This window comes from Entelurus aequoreus, linkage group LG09 (genome assembly GCF_033978785.1).
Source record: "Entelurus aequoreus isolate RoL-2023_Sb linkage group LG09, RoL_Eaeq_v1.1, whole genome shotgun sequence".
Lineage (NCBI taxonomy): Eukaryota > Metazoa > Chordata > Actinopteri > Syngnathiformes > Syngnathidae > Entelurus > Entelurus aequoreus.
The window spans coordinates 15326322-15343068 of NC_084739.1; the positions used below are offsets into that span (position 1 = coordinate 15326322).

The following is a 16747-nucleotide window of genomic DNA, read 5'->3' on the forward strand; positions in this document are numbered from 1 at the left end:
ACAGTTTGGTTTTTATAAAGGTTATGTAACGTAAGTATACAGTATGTATACTTAATCTGTATACGTAATCTAAAACCAAGGTAATCAAAAAGGTTAACCAACGAACGAGATTTCTCTACAGAATCTCCTCTCTGGTCAACAAAAGCACCTTGAGGATTCTGGCGGGAACTCTCGTTCAACCCTTTTTCGATTACGCATGCACCTCCTGGTACCCTAGCACCTCCAAAACCCTCAAATCTAAACTCCAAACATCCCAGAACAAGCTAGTCAGGTTACTTCTAGACCTCCACCCCAGATCCCACCTCACTCCTACCCACTTCTCCAAAGTGGGCTGGCTCAGGGTGGAGGACAGAGTAAAACAACTTGCACTGAGCCTAGTCTATAAAATCCGCTACACCTCCCTGATACCGAAGTACATGTCAAACTACTTCCTTAACGTAAATGACCGCCATAACCACAACACCAGGGGGAGCTCCACTAACCACGTTAAACCCAGATTCCGAACTAACAAAGGTCTTAACTCATTCTCTTTCTATGCCACATCAATGTGGAATGCGCTCCCAACAGGAATAAAAGAAAGGGCATCTCTATCCTCCTTCAAAACCGCAATAAAAGTTCACCTCCAGGCAGCTACAACCCTAAACTAACACCCTCCCCGGATTGCTAATAATCAAATGTAAACAATCAAATGCAGATACTTTTTCTTATGCCTTCTGATCTCTCTCTATGTCCACTACTTGCTGTCCATATCCTACCCCTCCTCCACACCCCTGATTGTAAATAATGTAAATAATTCAATGTGATTATCTTGTGTGATGACTGTATTATGATGATAGTATATATCTGATAGTATATATCTGTATCATGAATCAATTTAAGTGGACCCCGACTTAACAAGTTGAAAAACTTATTCGGGTGTTACCATTTAGTGGTCAATTGTACGGAATATGTACTTCACTGTGCAACCTACTAATAAAAGTCTCAATCAATCAATCAATGGCGGTTTTTGGATGCGTTTTTGGAGTGATTTCGAGGCAGAATGGATTGTTCCCGTTAGCTGCATTGCTAGCCACCTCGAATGAGTTGACAAATTAGAATGCAAAAACAAAACAAAAACACGTTTTCTTGTCTCATAAGGATTGTAAAATTCCAAATAAGGTGCAGTTCCCCTTTAAAAAAAGTCTAAGTGAAACGGGGACCAAGAAAGATGTCTTACTGGAACTGTCCACTGTGTCCTCCCTTGTCTTGCAGGGGAGAACCAAACAAATGAGGTCTCTTATAGAATAAAGTTCATAGCTTTGGGCCTCATAAAAAAAAAGAAAAAAAAGGGTGAGTCTATGTTATCTTCGGCAGGCGTAGGCGTTAATGTTTTTCACGACGTAGAAGCCAATGGTCATGGGAGGCATGGCTATCGTCCGTCCCGCCCTCAAAGTTTTGGGCTTCAACTCTGGGAATGTCTCATTGTCCAGCATGAACAGCTTGTCACCGTTCAGCTGCACGTGTCTGCGAAGAAGACAAGAATAATTTTTAAAAATTAGGGCTGTGAAAAATAAAAAGTTAATCACACAAAATGATCGCATTAATCATGTATTGACGCATATTCATCAATTTATTTTGGCTGTACATGCTCCTTTCTGAGGGGCTGAAGGTTATTATACAGTCAGTGCAAAGATGAGTGAGGCAAAATTCACTTTAAAATAAACCCTGGCTAAACTTTAGATAAAACTGTTAGCAGATTTTGAGCAAATAATTGTAGTGCATTCAAGTAAAATACTTAAAAATGTTCCTGTATGACATTCTGGCAATACAATTCTCTCTTGGGCTCTTTTTTTTTTTTAATGTTATTTTAAATTATGCAAGCAATTAATAACCTGATTAATCCAAATTCAAACGTGTGATAGAGCCAATCTAAAAAAAAAAAAAAAAATTAATCATTTGATAGCACTTAAACAAGACATGATTGCTGTTTGACAGCACCATCACCAGAACTAAAGTAAAGAAGACGACCATTGATGTAAATGATGAGTCTATCACTTGTACACTTGGGGGTGCTACTGCTACTAGATTGAAATGCAAGTCAACACTACTAAATTGTGAAGAAATCATTTGGGAGAAATAAGGCAAACATTACACTTTTTTCCACTATGCACTTCTATAGCACATTAGTATTCAATATATTTCCATTTATTAAATTTTGTCTTTGTTCGCATTCTCTTAAACTATATAAAACATGTTTAACTGCTACTGTATAGCTTCAATAACAATATAAGAATGATCGACAGAATGTGACCTCCAGCTTGGTTGGATAAAGTTAAAGTGAAACAATTGTTTTAATTGTTTAAACCAATTCATAAGTTTATCTTGCATAAAAAGGGTGTAGATGAGACTACTTAATATACCGTACACTGTAAAAAAAAATTTTTTTTACTGAATTTCACAGCCTTTAACAGTATTATTTTACTGTATAATAATGCAATCAAAATGTAATATTAACAAATGATTGTAAAATTACAGTGCCCTTATATTTCACAGCATTTAACTTCACATTAAATTACTGTAAATGTTACTGTAAAAGTATTGCCAGTAATTTACTGTGGATTTACAATGAACATTTCTACAGTGTAATTATAATTTTTGTAAAACTAAAATATGTGAAATCGATTCCAGTTTTGCAAGACATTCTTATCCTCTAACATACATGTTCATTATCAATAAAACATTTTTTAAACTTTTTGTCATGTCACATTATTCTTTTACATTTTAGTATTTACAAAGGTTGATGCACACTTTTTGTCATTTGAATATCTACAGGCATTAGAGAGAGTACAATAAGATCAGCTGCATTCAGGTGAAAGATAGTACAATTGGGATCGGTGGAAAGCAGCTGTGACTTAATCTATTTATGCCAAAGCTTTGATGCAACATATGGATGTAAACCACCGTAAAAAAATACCACTAGTCAGACAAATTTATAGACATCTGGTGTGACTGCATTTTTCATAAAAGTTTGAGCGTGCTTGATGCCTGTAGTCATACTCAAAGTACACGAGGCCTAAAAAAGGCCCGTTATGTTGATCTCCTCTTTATTGCCTTGCCATTAAGTTCTGACACCTAAAAGATTAACCATCAGTGCTTGTTTTTTTAAGAGCCATGCCTGAGCCGACTATACCAAGTATCACATGACACACAGGCAACCATTTACAAGCAGGCCCTCAGACCTTAAATTCAAGTAACTGGAGGGAAAAGAGAAAATTATTACCTTGATTCTGTGGATGATCAATGGATTTAGAAAAAAAAAAATCTAGATACCATGCAACAAACATGCATTTTAAACATATATAAACAGGTGGATGTTTAGCAGATTAAGTATATGTTGCAGGAAATTATATTTTTAATAGTTGGAAGGTGGCATGCAAAGCGGTGCAACATATTCTGACATCTCCAGCCACAAGATGTTAGAACTGAGAAGAATCCCAATTAATTAGCAAATTTACTTTTGATTAATTACTTTTTATGAGTTACCATAATACCAAATAAAAAATAATACATGCATTTCCAATTTAATTCATAAGATCATAAATCATTTTATATAATTATTAGATTTTATTATTATCCTTTTCTTCTTCTCACAAATCAGACCTACTCATTTCCTACATACCTATAATGACAAGCTTGAATGAAAGTGGATGAGCACTTCAGTTTTGATCAAATACACTTTCTAACCCTTTTTTGTGGGGGCTAAAATGCCAAATAAAGTCCTATGTAAAGTTAAAGTAACACTGTCCATTGATCATTTAAAGTAGAGGCATGACTTTGGGCTCTTTTGAAAGGTGAATTTTAGACCACATTTTTAAACTCGGAATGTGTTGTACTGACAGTGAGTAACAGAAGTTTTAATACACTTTTTTTTTTTCGTGAAATGTGCCTTGAAAATAACTAGTTGGTGGAATGGACTGGCAAACACTATGGGGCCATAGTTTAAGTCCAAACTTAATCCTAGAGGCTACAACAATTCTGTATTTTACACATATCTTTCTAAAGTTAGAATCAGGCGTTAAAAAGGTGTACATAAACAGTTTGTCATGTTTATGTTTGCAGGTAGTCTAACATTTGTGTTCATGGAGCAGTTATAACTGTATCTTGGAATAGTGTATATTAGTCCAATCTCAGCGAGCTGTTAAAACTTCAATGTGCACGCATGAGAGTGTGTGTGTGTGTGTGTGTGCACTTACTTGGCTCTGAGTCCGTCGTTGCCATAGGACTGCAAGAGATATTGATGCACCGTCTTGTTCCGAAGCGTCCCTGCCAACTTAATTTTCTTCCGTGATCGATGCAGGTTGATGATGTAGATCGTGATGGAGCCTCTTACATAGTTGTGACTTGTGAAGAAAAAAAAAAAAAAAAAGATATGTTATTTTTTATCTTTGTGTTCTGCTACACTCACAGCACATTAAAAACATTGACATTCCTTCTACAAGGGGGAGGCTTAGTTATATATGAGCTTGCCTTGTAGAATAACATTCTCTATAATTTAAGAAGACTACAAAGAGACAGCAGTCTTACAATTGCAATAAAACATAAGCAAGGGAACAACCAGATTGGATCAAGAGTGAAGACGAAGTATCACAATGGTGCCCACTGTATTATTTGTAATCAAGAGCCCACATGTCGATCTGCAGCTCTTAAACTCAGTAAAGGCTATAGAGCAGTGTTAATTTTGTTGACTAAAAATGTTCGTCTTAATTATCGTCTACAACCTATTTTCCCTTGACTAAAATATGACGATATATCTAATCAAAACAAATACGCATTGACTAAAACAATGACAAAATTAATTGACAATTAGTCAACGAATAAAAATGAGACGAAAAGTGTTGACAGAGACGAAGTCCAATCCTATTTTAACTTCGCCTTTAGGCGGTGGAACAAGTTATCCAATCACAATATAATTGTGATTGGATAATTGTAATTGGATCCCACTGTCTTTGAAAGGCACAGTATTTAAGTTTTCTCTGGGAAAACAATACTGTATTGTTACACACCTCAATACAATATGTCTTCTCCACCTGGAAGAAAGACAAGAGAAGACATATGGGTGCACTTCATCTTTGCTGTGGTAGATGAGCAAAATACCTGCACAGTGCACACGATGTCCTCGGCACACTGTTCAATTATCAATTGCACAACTTGTAAAGACTACATTTTTAATTCTTTAAGCAAACACATAAAGAAAGACAGGTTTGTCAGATCTATACTTATATTCTAGATCAGTGGTTCTTAACCTGGGTTCGATCGAACCCTAAGGGTTCGGTGAGTCGGGCTCAGGGGTTCGGCGGAGGTTAAGACACACCCGACTCATCGTGTAAATAAAAACTTCTCCCTATCGACGTATTACGGATACGGCAACAGCAGAAGTAAGACTGATTTGCAGGTGTGTAATTTGTTGTGAGTTTATGCACTGTGTTGGTTTTGTTCTTTGAACAAGGTGATGTTCATGCACGGTTCATTTTGTGCACCAGTAAAAAAAACATGGTAACACTTTAGTATGGGGAACATATTCACCATTAATTATTTGCTTATTAACATGCAAATTAGTAACATATTGGCTCTTAACTAGTCATTATTAAGTACTTATCAATGCCTTATTCGGCATGGCCTTATTATAACCCTAACCCTCTAACCCTAACCAAATAACTCTAAATTAAGTCTGTTACTTAGAATATGTTCCCCATACTAAAGTGTAACCAAAAACATATAACTTTGTCTTGAATTTGAAAATTGTTTTATTTGTATTTTTCACTAAAGAAGGGTTCGGTGAATGCGCATATGAAACTGGTGGGGTTCTGTACCTCAAACAAGGTTAAGAACCACTGTCCTAGATTCATAACACTGCTTGTTGTATTGAAACCGGACAGTAGAAACTAAATATAGTTATACACAATATAGAATACAACTAAGTTGTTTTTTCATATGATCATTTTAGTCATATATTATTCAACATAAAAAAAAAATTTTAAAAACTGAATTTCAGCTAAAATTATAATAGGTTAGTGTGAAATATACTTATTGACATAAGTAAGTGAAGTACCACTCATAGTCACACACACACACACACACACACACACACACACACACACACACACACACACACACACACACACACACACACACACACACACACACACACACACACACACCACTCAGTCACACACACACACACACACACACACACACACACACACACACACACACACACACACACACACACACACACACACACACACACACACACACACACACACACTAAGTGTAGTGAAATTACCCTCTGCATTTGACCCATCTCCTTGTTCCACCCCCTGGGAGGTGAGGGGAGCAGTGAGCAACACCAGTGGCCGCGCTCTGGAATCATTTTGGTGAGTTGACCCCCAATTCCAACCCTTGATGCTGAGTACCAAGCAGGGAGGTAATGGGTCCCATTTTTATAGTGTTTGATATGACTCGGCTGAGGTTTGAACTCAAGTAGTTTTTGAAATGCTCTGCAATAACCTTAATAAAAGTAATCTCATGACAACTTCAAAGATGTGTTATCCTTTATATATTTTAGTCGACTAAATTTACTGTAATTTTAGTTGACTAAAACTAGTCAACTATCAATTTAAATGACTGAAATATGACTAAAACAAAACAATTTTCTTCAAAACACTATGACTAAGACTAAATTAAAAATTGCTGTCAAAATTAACACTGCTATCTAGCAACTATGTTTCCAGTATCAAAACACCATTGCTGTAAAGTCAAAGGTCCCACTCAGGGTGTGAACAGAATGGGCAGCACTTCTTGGGTTACACATCAACAATGTTTGAGTCCCTCTCCTGAGAGAAAAGCACTGGGGACACAACCTGATAGGGAGACTGGTGAAAGATAAATAACTTGAAGAGACATATAAGACAAACATGATCAAATCTGATAAGAGCTCCAATATGAAACAAAGACAACACTGCTCTAGTGAATACCACATGTCGGCTTTGGTGTTCAGGGTCAATGCTTTCTGTGTCTGAATGTTCGTGTCACCTTTAAATCTCAATTTATTGTCTACATTCCTTTTCTTATCACTTTGTTACACCAACCGCCACATATTTCATGATCTTAAATCAATATTAACAAAGAAAAATGAGGCAACATTGCATTTGGCTTTGTCTTAAAAAGTTGGGGCCCTGTTCCATAGATGGAGCGAAAGATAACGACCTCTCAGAAGATGATGTTCTCCAAACCAGGAATATAAACATGTGTTTGTTTGATGTTAATGCAATGCTGGAAATATGAAAACTGAACACTAACCACTAAAAGGGGTAAAAGGACAGCGAAAGCCAAGTATCTAATCTGCAAAGACTTTTCAAACCGCCGACTGCCTGAGCATATTTATGCTATGGGCTGTCACACAATGAGACTGCAAAAGGCCGTCCACTTGCAGGCTTTTAAAACCACAAGAGGGTAGAAATGAAGCAAATTGAATTTAACCAAAGAGGTTCTGCTTTAGACCACCTTGTTATGTACAGTAGAGTATAATATGACTCCAAGTCTGACTGGTCGTGGGTATCACCACGCACACACACACCAGGTGGCTTGCTGTAAGCACCAAGTGAAAACTATTTCAAGTATCTACAGACATGTAATCCAACCTCATCTGTAAATTAGCTACGCAACTTGGGCCTGTTTACCACCTCAACCATCTTATCTGTGTAGTGCTTGAACATTTTTCCAGCCTTGTAAGTGAGCCCTATGGGGAGTAACGCCGTAAATCTAGCCTGGTGCTGACAACCACTGCCCTGGGTTAAATGATAACCTTGAACAGGCCACGCTGGTACTTTTTATCTCCCCCCTGCACAGACTACCTTATTGTCCCACCCCCTCAAATAGACCCCTCCAGCCAATCTGAGACGGAATAAAGGCGTAGCACACTTTTCAGCAACTCTTTGACAGCAGAGAGACAGAACCCACACACCTGATAAGTGATACCCGTTAACTTTTATAGGCTCTGAACTGTGAATGCGAGAGGGTCCAGGGTCTGTCTATTTGTGTAAAGCTAAACAAGCCGGCTTTGGACTTAGATGTTCCTCTGGACGCACTGAGCCTCAAGTGTTTGCAGGAGGACACATGGGGTCTGCTTTAAATCTTAATCCCACTGCAACTTTCCCAAACTGGCTCCAATATGTTTGAGGATGAGCGGATCCTGGCTCTGTTGTCTGTCAGCCTCAAAAATATAAAATAAAATGTTCCCTGGCGGAGGAAAGTGTTTGCCTCAAAAAACGTACTTGGAGTAGCTGGTACAGTGGGCGTAAATGCGAAGTTTGTCTCGTATAACTCGTCCTGGTTGGGGCTTTCTTTGCAGTCCGGCAACACGCACTGCCAAAACCCTTGGCCCAACCAGACGCTTGAAGACCAGAGAGAACCAGTAATCCTGCAAAGGCGAGACCAGCACAGATAGATTACCTTTCTTGCATGTATTGGAAATGGACAATAAAGAATCCTTGAAGTCTTTGAAGAATGCATTTCTTGCCCATTATGAAATTGTGAGGATCACCGCAGGGTAACCTTTTTTTTGGCAACATCCCAAGAGGAAGATATTACCTAACAAATGTCAGGATCAAATATGTAGGTTGTTTGACACTTAAAGCTAATTGGCCCATGGGATATGTCACATTGCATTGACCAAAACAGGTTCAGAATTGACAGGTTAAATTATGACACCATATTATGTTGTTCTCTGTGCTCATTCATTGCTGTTGTACCACAGAGTCTCTCTCTCTCTCTGTTTCTCTACGCATAATACGGACTCAACACCTCTGCAAGAGACCACGGACAACATGTGTTCCTCAGGAAGTTCCCATGCAATCCTGCATATGGCAACATTTAGAGGCTTATTTTTTTCCATGCAGACTTTAACTTAATTTGCTGCACAGGCATCGAAGAACCAGAGCACAGTAGAGTGTTGGCCATGGGCAGAAGAGGGGATGCTTAGATTACTGTACGGTCGGTCCAGAACTGTGTCCTGTGATTAATTGCCTAGTGAATACAAAAAAAGAACAGTTGTGAGTCACAGTTTGGGATCCCACAGTTAACACGTGCAAGATGGTCAGTGTGGTGCTATAGTTGTAGTTCACCTCTCACAACGCAAGGTGTTGACAAAATATTGACATAATATAACATGGGGTGGCGTAGGAATAATTAGAATGTCAAATCTTGTGCTGCCAAATTATTTATTTTTTGAAATCAGACTTTACACTTTAAAATGTGGATTAATAATGATTGATCACAGGTTATTACTTTACTTTAAATTAACTTAAAAAAAGACTTCCATATTTAAACACAAATGCAGATTTTTAATAATTATTTGTTTATTTTTATTTGCTCAAAACTTAGCAACGGTTTGAAAAGGAATTTGCCAGCAAGCACACCAGTCCTCACTCATCTTTGCACTGACGTAAGCATTCACTTGATCACTGTCCATATAACAACCCCTGGCTGCCTTTCAGGTAACCATCCATGGTTAAGGTAAAGGAGCATGTGCGCTCAAAATAAATTGCAGGATTAATCTGTGTCTATACATGGTTAATGCAATATTTTTTGTGATTAATCACACGAGTTAACTCGTTATTTTTGACAGCCCTAGTCGAATCCCAATGCGGCTGTCATCACACTGTAAACATTTTCATAGTAAATTCACAACAAATTGCTAGGTAACAATTGCATTACTTTCCCAGTGTCATTTACAGTAATTTACTGTGAAATATTACTGTAACTGCTAAACTGTGATTTACAGTTAATTACAATAATGTTACTGTACAACTGTATGCCTGTAACTTCACATTTGTAATCAAAATTAAGTTAAAATTACTGTATATGCTTTATTACACATAGTAATTTTAGTTATTAGTTCATTACAATGAAGTTACAATCATATGTTGTAACATTGCAGCTGTGATTTGGCATTTACAGTGTTTAAATGCAGGATTACAGTGCCATGTTCTACCTACTGTAAGTCACAGTATATTGCCTGTAAATTTACATATATTACTGTGAAAGTAAGCAATTATACAATTATAAGGGGAGACTTTAGGAAACTTATCATGGGTAGATTCAATACTTGTACGATGATACACTGCATGGCCATAAAAATCAACTAAGCAAATATGCAAGAGTTTCCCCATGAATAAATACTGCATAGTTGATAAAAACACGTTTTTTTAAGCCTAACTGGTGCAGTCAGTAGCATAAAATAAACTGATGGACATGTCATGAACAAAAGTCCAAACAATTACAGTGCTATAGTGAAGCTTGTAACTAATGCAATTAAATAAATACAAGTGAGCCTTTGAAGTTGTAATATACAGTTCTGCAGTAATTCTAATTTTGTGTGATCATCTTTCACAGCCATAACAAATATTTTGCAGATATGATGCCGTGTACTGAGGAGACATAACATCTCATTGCTACGGCAACTTTAAATCACCTACTTTTATCGATATCGATGATGAATGATTGAAATTGTCAGATACTGTATCGGCAGTAGCGCAATATATAAATGTTTGCTTTAGAGTCAAGACACCCTGTGGATTAAAAATATGAAAATCGATAGTGGTTGTTGGTGCTAGTCTGCTTCTTCATCACCGTAAAGATGTAGTTGAGCAACAAACCACCAAACTTTTGCCTAAAAACTCAATGAATTATATCATGGTGTATAAATGGGGATTGGATCTTTCTGTGTGTGAAGAAGGGTGCGTGTGAGTGTGTATTGGATGTAACAAAAATAAAATAAAAGGTAATGTCCTCTTTGGGAACGAACAAAGTATAGTCATAAAACATATGTTTACTTAGCACCAGACACTAGTTATTTTTGCAGCTCGGAAATGTATCTTAGATAACTATGTGGGAATTTACAAAGCACTTGTGGATAAAAACGACAGACAGGTGCAGTTGTTAAAGTAAGTAAAGAGAAGGGCGAAATAACTCAATAAAAACGTAGAAGCAGTTGAAGTCTGGGAAGGGATTCTACATCTACTTTACCCAAAGGGTAAGGAAAGGGCCTGGTCATAAATTTCTTATCCACAGGACAGGTTGGCCCTGCAGTGCATTCTCTCAGCAGGTAGGCGAGTGCGGCCCAGAAAAAAAGCAACTTTGAAAGCATTGTGAACCTAGAGGGAGACCCCCAGTTCAAAAAAAATAATGGAGACGCAGAAGGGAGAAAAATGAGGTCATTTTTAATGTTTATGGTCTCATGAGTCTCAAAAGGCCCGATCCAATTTTGTGAATAGGAAGGTAATGTATGACACAAGTGTGTCGTTCGTGACCCTTATATTATCCAACATCAACACTTGGGTATTTCTAAAAGCTAAACGATAAATTAATTTGCTCTCACGATTAATTGCAAGTCAAAGCATTACTCGCATACTTTCCCTTTGCTTCAATTGTTTTAATATATTTCGAGCATGCACAGAGTTACAAAATAGTCAATCAAATGTTTCAACTTTCTCATAACATGTCCTAAAATGAGTAGGAAGAAGCAGAGTTGACCCTTTCCCATTTCATAGAAATGTCTAATACATTTGTTTGTTTGCTTCCTGTGCTTTAAACACAAACAAATTAAATACATGTGTGACAATCATTGGTACTTTAACTTTAACATAAATAATCAATAACGTTTTAATGAATAAATTGTTTTGTATAAATTGTGATTCACATAATGAGATGAATAAGATTATTTTTTATTTTTCAACAAGGTTCATGATGGTTTTTTGTTTTTTTTATGATTCTTCTCCTTGTACTTGATAAACACTGAGTTTGAACAGTTTCTTAAACCGGCTCATTTTAGTACATTGTTTGACTTCTTTGCTTAATCCTTTCCATAATTCAATTTCACATACTGATATACTAAAGGTTTTAATTTTGGGGTAGCAGGTTATAGTTATCTTTGTTCATAATTTTACCTGTTAGCAAAATGTACTAAATCATTGAATTTTAATATTTTTGATTCAATAAAAATGGAACTGTGACTTAATTTACATCCTAAATCTTGAATTAACTTTTTAACAGCAATTTAGCACTTATAAGTCTTCTCATTTATTTATATTATCCTGCAAAAAGGTTATTTTACTTATTGTATACCAAATTAACAATGATTTATGGAGCGCAACACATTATGAACAGGGTTAAACGGCATTTGTGTGTCCATGGCAATTGGAATTGGGGTGGCGCATGAAATTATCCAATTTTAGTCAAATGTATCATGGTCATTAATCAATTCAAATTCATTAGTTTTATTATTTTATTTTTACTGGTCAGCTCTGTTTCAGTTTGTTAGATATTTTACTTACACGCTGATGTACCAGCATCTCAAGTTGCATCTCTCTCAGCAGCCCAATGGGGTGCACAGAGAGGCACACAGTTGTGATGGGGGTTGAGGGGGAGAGAGTGACACTGTCCTGAGTTACTGACAAAGGGCTAAGGTTACATGGCATTTCGCCTCGGCGTCTAACCACTCATCACCACTAAACGCCTTTCATCTCAGCTAATAGCTCCCATGGGAAAAAGCAAAAAGGTGCAATCCAGAAGAAGCAGACTCTTCAGGGACTGGTAAAGGCCCAAGTTGTCCTGCTGTTAAGTGGATCCAATTTGTAACTCTTGAATCAACAAATAGCTTGTTAAAATCCACTAGAGGTACGCAACTTACCGGTAAGGGGTTAAAATGCTGGTCTACAAGACGCGTGTACCCATAATCAAAGAATGAGTGGCGTAAAATGACGTCAATTCCATGAACAGCAGCCATTCCCAGTGTGTTAGCCCACCTGGAATATGAAACAAAATAGTTGATTTATTTGACAATAAACAATGCTTTTACAATGTTCAAATCAGGAAGCTTCGGTTTGCGCACACTAAAATTATTACGTACAGGAAAGCACCAGCGTATGTGTCTGACAGATTACTGATGCCTCCTGCCCATGCTGGACCGAGTCCACCCAGCCACACCTTCTTACCGGGAGTATGTGTGCTCACAACCTGCAGGAAATAACACATACACAGGTGTAAATAAACCAGTTATTAATAAGTTATAAATACGAATTTCTCATGTTTGTGTTTTAAATGTAAAAGCCAACATAATGGCTGAAGTAGTTGAAGAAAATAAACAAATATATAGGTTGGCCCAATAGTAGGTATACATTTTATAAATTAACTTATTTACTGTAAACAAGTTAATTTTAAAAATGTATCCTTACATTTGTGTGTATGGATTAACAATACATATTTATTTAGAAAATGCTTGAGGATGATTAAAGTTAGTTTCCATGTAACATGTATCATAGTGAGTATAAAGATATTAAAATACCAATACAAGCAGTCTCTTTAGATAAAGATACTGTATAAAAATAAAACAATTCAGTGTAGAGAATAATAGACGTTTAGAGAGTAGATAAAAAAATACCTGTACCTTGGCCACTTTAGTGATCTGATCGCTCAGTGTATCCAACAAACGTGTTTTTAAGAAATCCTCCACATTTTTCACCCTGCCATCCTGGAAATAACTGTGGAACAATAAAACAAAGGAACTAAAGAAATGAAACAAATAAATGCTTAATTATTATTTCCATCCATGCACCCTGTATTTGTCTTTCATGATTTGTCTTTTTTTTTTTCTGTGATGGAGTGAATAGAACATTTTATGTATGCCATCATTTCTTAATTCCGTCATATAAATCTTGAAATACCTAAATCATTCAAATAGGAGTATTTCTTAAGTCAAGGGATTTCTGCCGGAGTGATCCTCCCCACAGAGGATATATAAGGGCTCAGGCTTGCTCTACTCCCTGAAAAAGTTTTTTTCAGGAAGTATTTTTGAGTCAAAATTATTTGCAAACACATATTTCAATCTGTGCCTGTGTAATCTGATTCACGTGCATGTGTGCTAATATGAGTGTCAGTAATCAATATGTGTGTGTAATCAGATTTGCATGTGTGTGTTTTAAGTTGTATGTCCGTATTACGATTTGTCGGTGTGTAAAAAAAATATTTGTCTGTCCGTATCTCGATCGGCATGTGTGTAAAAAAAAAATGTATATGTGCTATTTAGGTGTGTGTGAAGCAGGAACCCCAGGTTGCAATCACGTGACCTAGAGGCACAGCCAGTCACTTCCAGGTTTCAGGCAATGGTCTAGAGCAGGGGTGTCAAACTCATTTTAGATCGGGGGCCACATTGAGAAAAATCTACTCCCAAGTGGGCCGGACTGGTAAAATCACGGCACGATAACTTAAAAATAAAGACAACTTCAGACTGTTTTCTTTGTTTGAAAATAGAACAAGCACATTCTGAAAATGGACAAATCATAATGTTGTTGTTTTTTGTTATACTTACATGTTGCGGTTAATAGTATTCTATCTTTATTTGTTGTTATTTATATTTTCTGAATAAATGATGTGATAATGTTCATCAGTCAACTCATAGGTGTTAATTTTCAATCTATCAAGATACAAAAATTATATCAAAATCAAATTACAGTATGTTATTTATGCAGTTTGTGTCATGTCTGTTCATGTTTTTGTTTTGGCCATGTGTTTGTTTTTTGGACTCTTTTTAGTTCCTGGTTGCACTTCCTTGTTTGTTCGTTTCCATAGCAACTTATTAGTTTTCACCTGTCCTGTCACGCACCTGCTTCACGTTTTGAGTCACGCACCTGTTTTCACTGATCATGTCACTATTTAAATCTGTCTGTTTCTGTTGTTCGTCCTGGCGACCTCGCACTTTTTCATCCCTCTACTTCATGTCATGTTCTTTGCCAAGTAAGTTTTTGTTTATTAATGCCACAGTTTGTGTTTTTGTTTTATTGTTCATAGTTTCTGCCTTTGTGCAAGTTTTGTGTTTATACCCAAGTTTTGTATTTCCACCTTTGTGCGCGCCTTTTGTTTGCTTCCCTTTTTTGTAGTTTATTAGTGTTAAAATAAATAATGTATTTAAATTCACGCCTTGCCCGCACCAATTTTCTGTTGCCTTCTGGAGAAACAAAACCCGAGAACCAAGTCCTGACAGTTTGATCATTTTCCTCGACTGATGCACTAACATCATGTGGTTTATTTCGTACATATGTAGCATCATCTACAAAGATACAAAAATTTGCTATTTTGATATCCAGTGTACACATTTAGAACAGCTGTTTCTTTCAGTCAAAAATTTTTAGGTTCATTTTTACACTCAGCAAACTCATCCCACGGGCCGGATAAAACCTGTTCACGGGCCTTATCCGGCCCTCGGGCCATACGTTTGACACCCCTGGTCTAGAGCCTCATTAGGCTACTGTTTATTTACCTGCATCAGAGCAGATTTGGCCGTATTTTGAAAGACTTGGAGGCAATATATAAGCAATCATAAATTTGTATTTATTTATTTATTTACATTTTTTTTATTTTTAAATGGGATGGAGTGGATTTTTACACTCAAGAAAAATTTATTATTTAAAGATTTAAACCATTTATCATCACCAAGACGTTACTGCTCGCTGCGACCTCATTTCATTTGACACTCACGGTATTTAGAGAAGAAACGATTGGAGGCACATCAGGCATTTCCATCTAAGGGGTCCACAAATTAAACGTATTTGCAGTGATGGACACGCTACTTGAAAAATATAGTAAGCTAAGCTACAAGTTACTCTCCATTAAATGTAGCTAAGGGCCAGGGGAAGCTATCCCCAGAGAATTGTAGCAAGCTACACTACAAGCTACACGGCATAAGTAGCCTGCTACATCAAAGCTACATTTAATGACATTTATAGCTATGGGCCCACATGTGTAATATCAATGTTAATGTAAGTGAGAGTGTACAAATAAACCCAAAGAGGGTCCATTACTATTAACTATCTGTCATTTCGCTGGGGACACCCTACAACTACCTCTAGGGGTCACCGCTCCCCACTGTACGTATTTAAGTTTGCCTTTTCTTTGGCCCACCCCTACAATGTCATTAATTTTCTCTACCTACAGGAAAAAAACAGCATTTATCCATATCTTGACAAAAAAATCTCTCCGCATATAAGACTGATGATTACTCACATCAAGGTTAACATCTGGGGGAGTAAACGCGCCTCTATGTCAGGACACTTCTTTGAACACAAAAATATTTCTGATCACTAAGTTACTGCTAAAACATGAACTTTTATTTACAGCAAGATGGATGGATTGATGGATGCATTACAGCAAGCGATTTAAAGGCCATTCAGCTGGGATAGGCTCCAGCACCCCCTGCGACCCTGAGAGGGACAAGCGGTAGAAAATGGATGGATGGATGTTCTTGGCATCAACGACAACACAAGTGTAAGTGGCTGGCTGCAAGGCGCCCAGGTGTATCAGGAACGGCAACTATTTACACACGTTGAAATCGCTGTACAGACAGTACACTTTCGAGGCAGAAGTGTCGCACAAGTCACGTGTAAAAAGACAGCCAATAGAGAGTTCTTTTTTCACGCACATCTAAGTACGCACACTCACTTTTTTTTTATACACACACGCGATCGAAATACGGCCAGACAGATTTTTTTTTTTTTTTTTTACATACACGGCGTATACGCACATACACATCGATCGAAATACGGACAGACAGATATTTTTTACACACAGACAAATCACAATACGGACAACTTAAACACACACACACACACACACACACACACACACACACACACACACACACACACACACACACACA

The 16747-nt window shown here is 37.1% G+C and overlaps 1 protein-coding gene across 1 annotated transcript in view; it reads right to left on the reverse strand.

Moving 5' to 3' along the window:
* hpse2 (heparanase 2) overlaps positions 1-16747 on the reverse strand; it is a 99145-nt gene that overhangs the window by 990 nt on the left and 81408 nt on the right. Inside the window, exons 7-12 of the mRNA XM_062057619.1 lie at positions 13484-13577; positions 12947-13053; positions 12728-12842; positions 8313-8458; positions 4233-4379; positions 1-1503 (exon numbers count right to left, since the gene is read on the reverse strand). The exon at positions 1-1503 is cut by the window's left edge and continues 990 nt beyond it. Of these exons, the coding sequence (XP_061913603.1) occupies positions 1341-1503; positions 4233-4379; positions 8313-8458; positions 12728-12842; positions 12947-13053; positions 13484-13577 (772 nt within the window). The 3' untranslated portion in view covers positions 1-1340. The remainder of the gene's footprint in view (positions 1504-4232; positions 4380-8312; positions 8459-12727; positions 12843-12946; positions 13054-13483; positions 13578-16747) is intronic.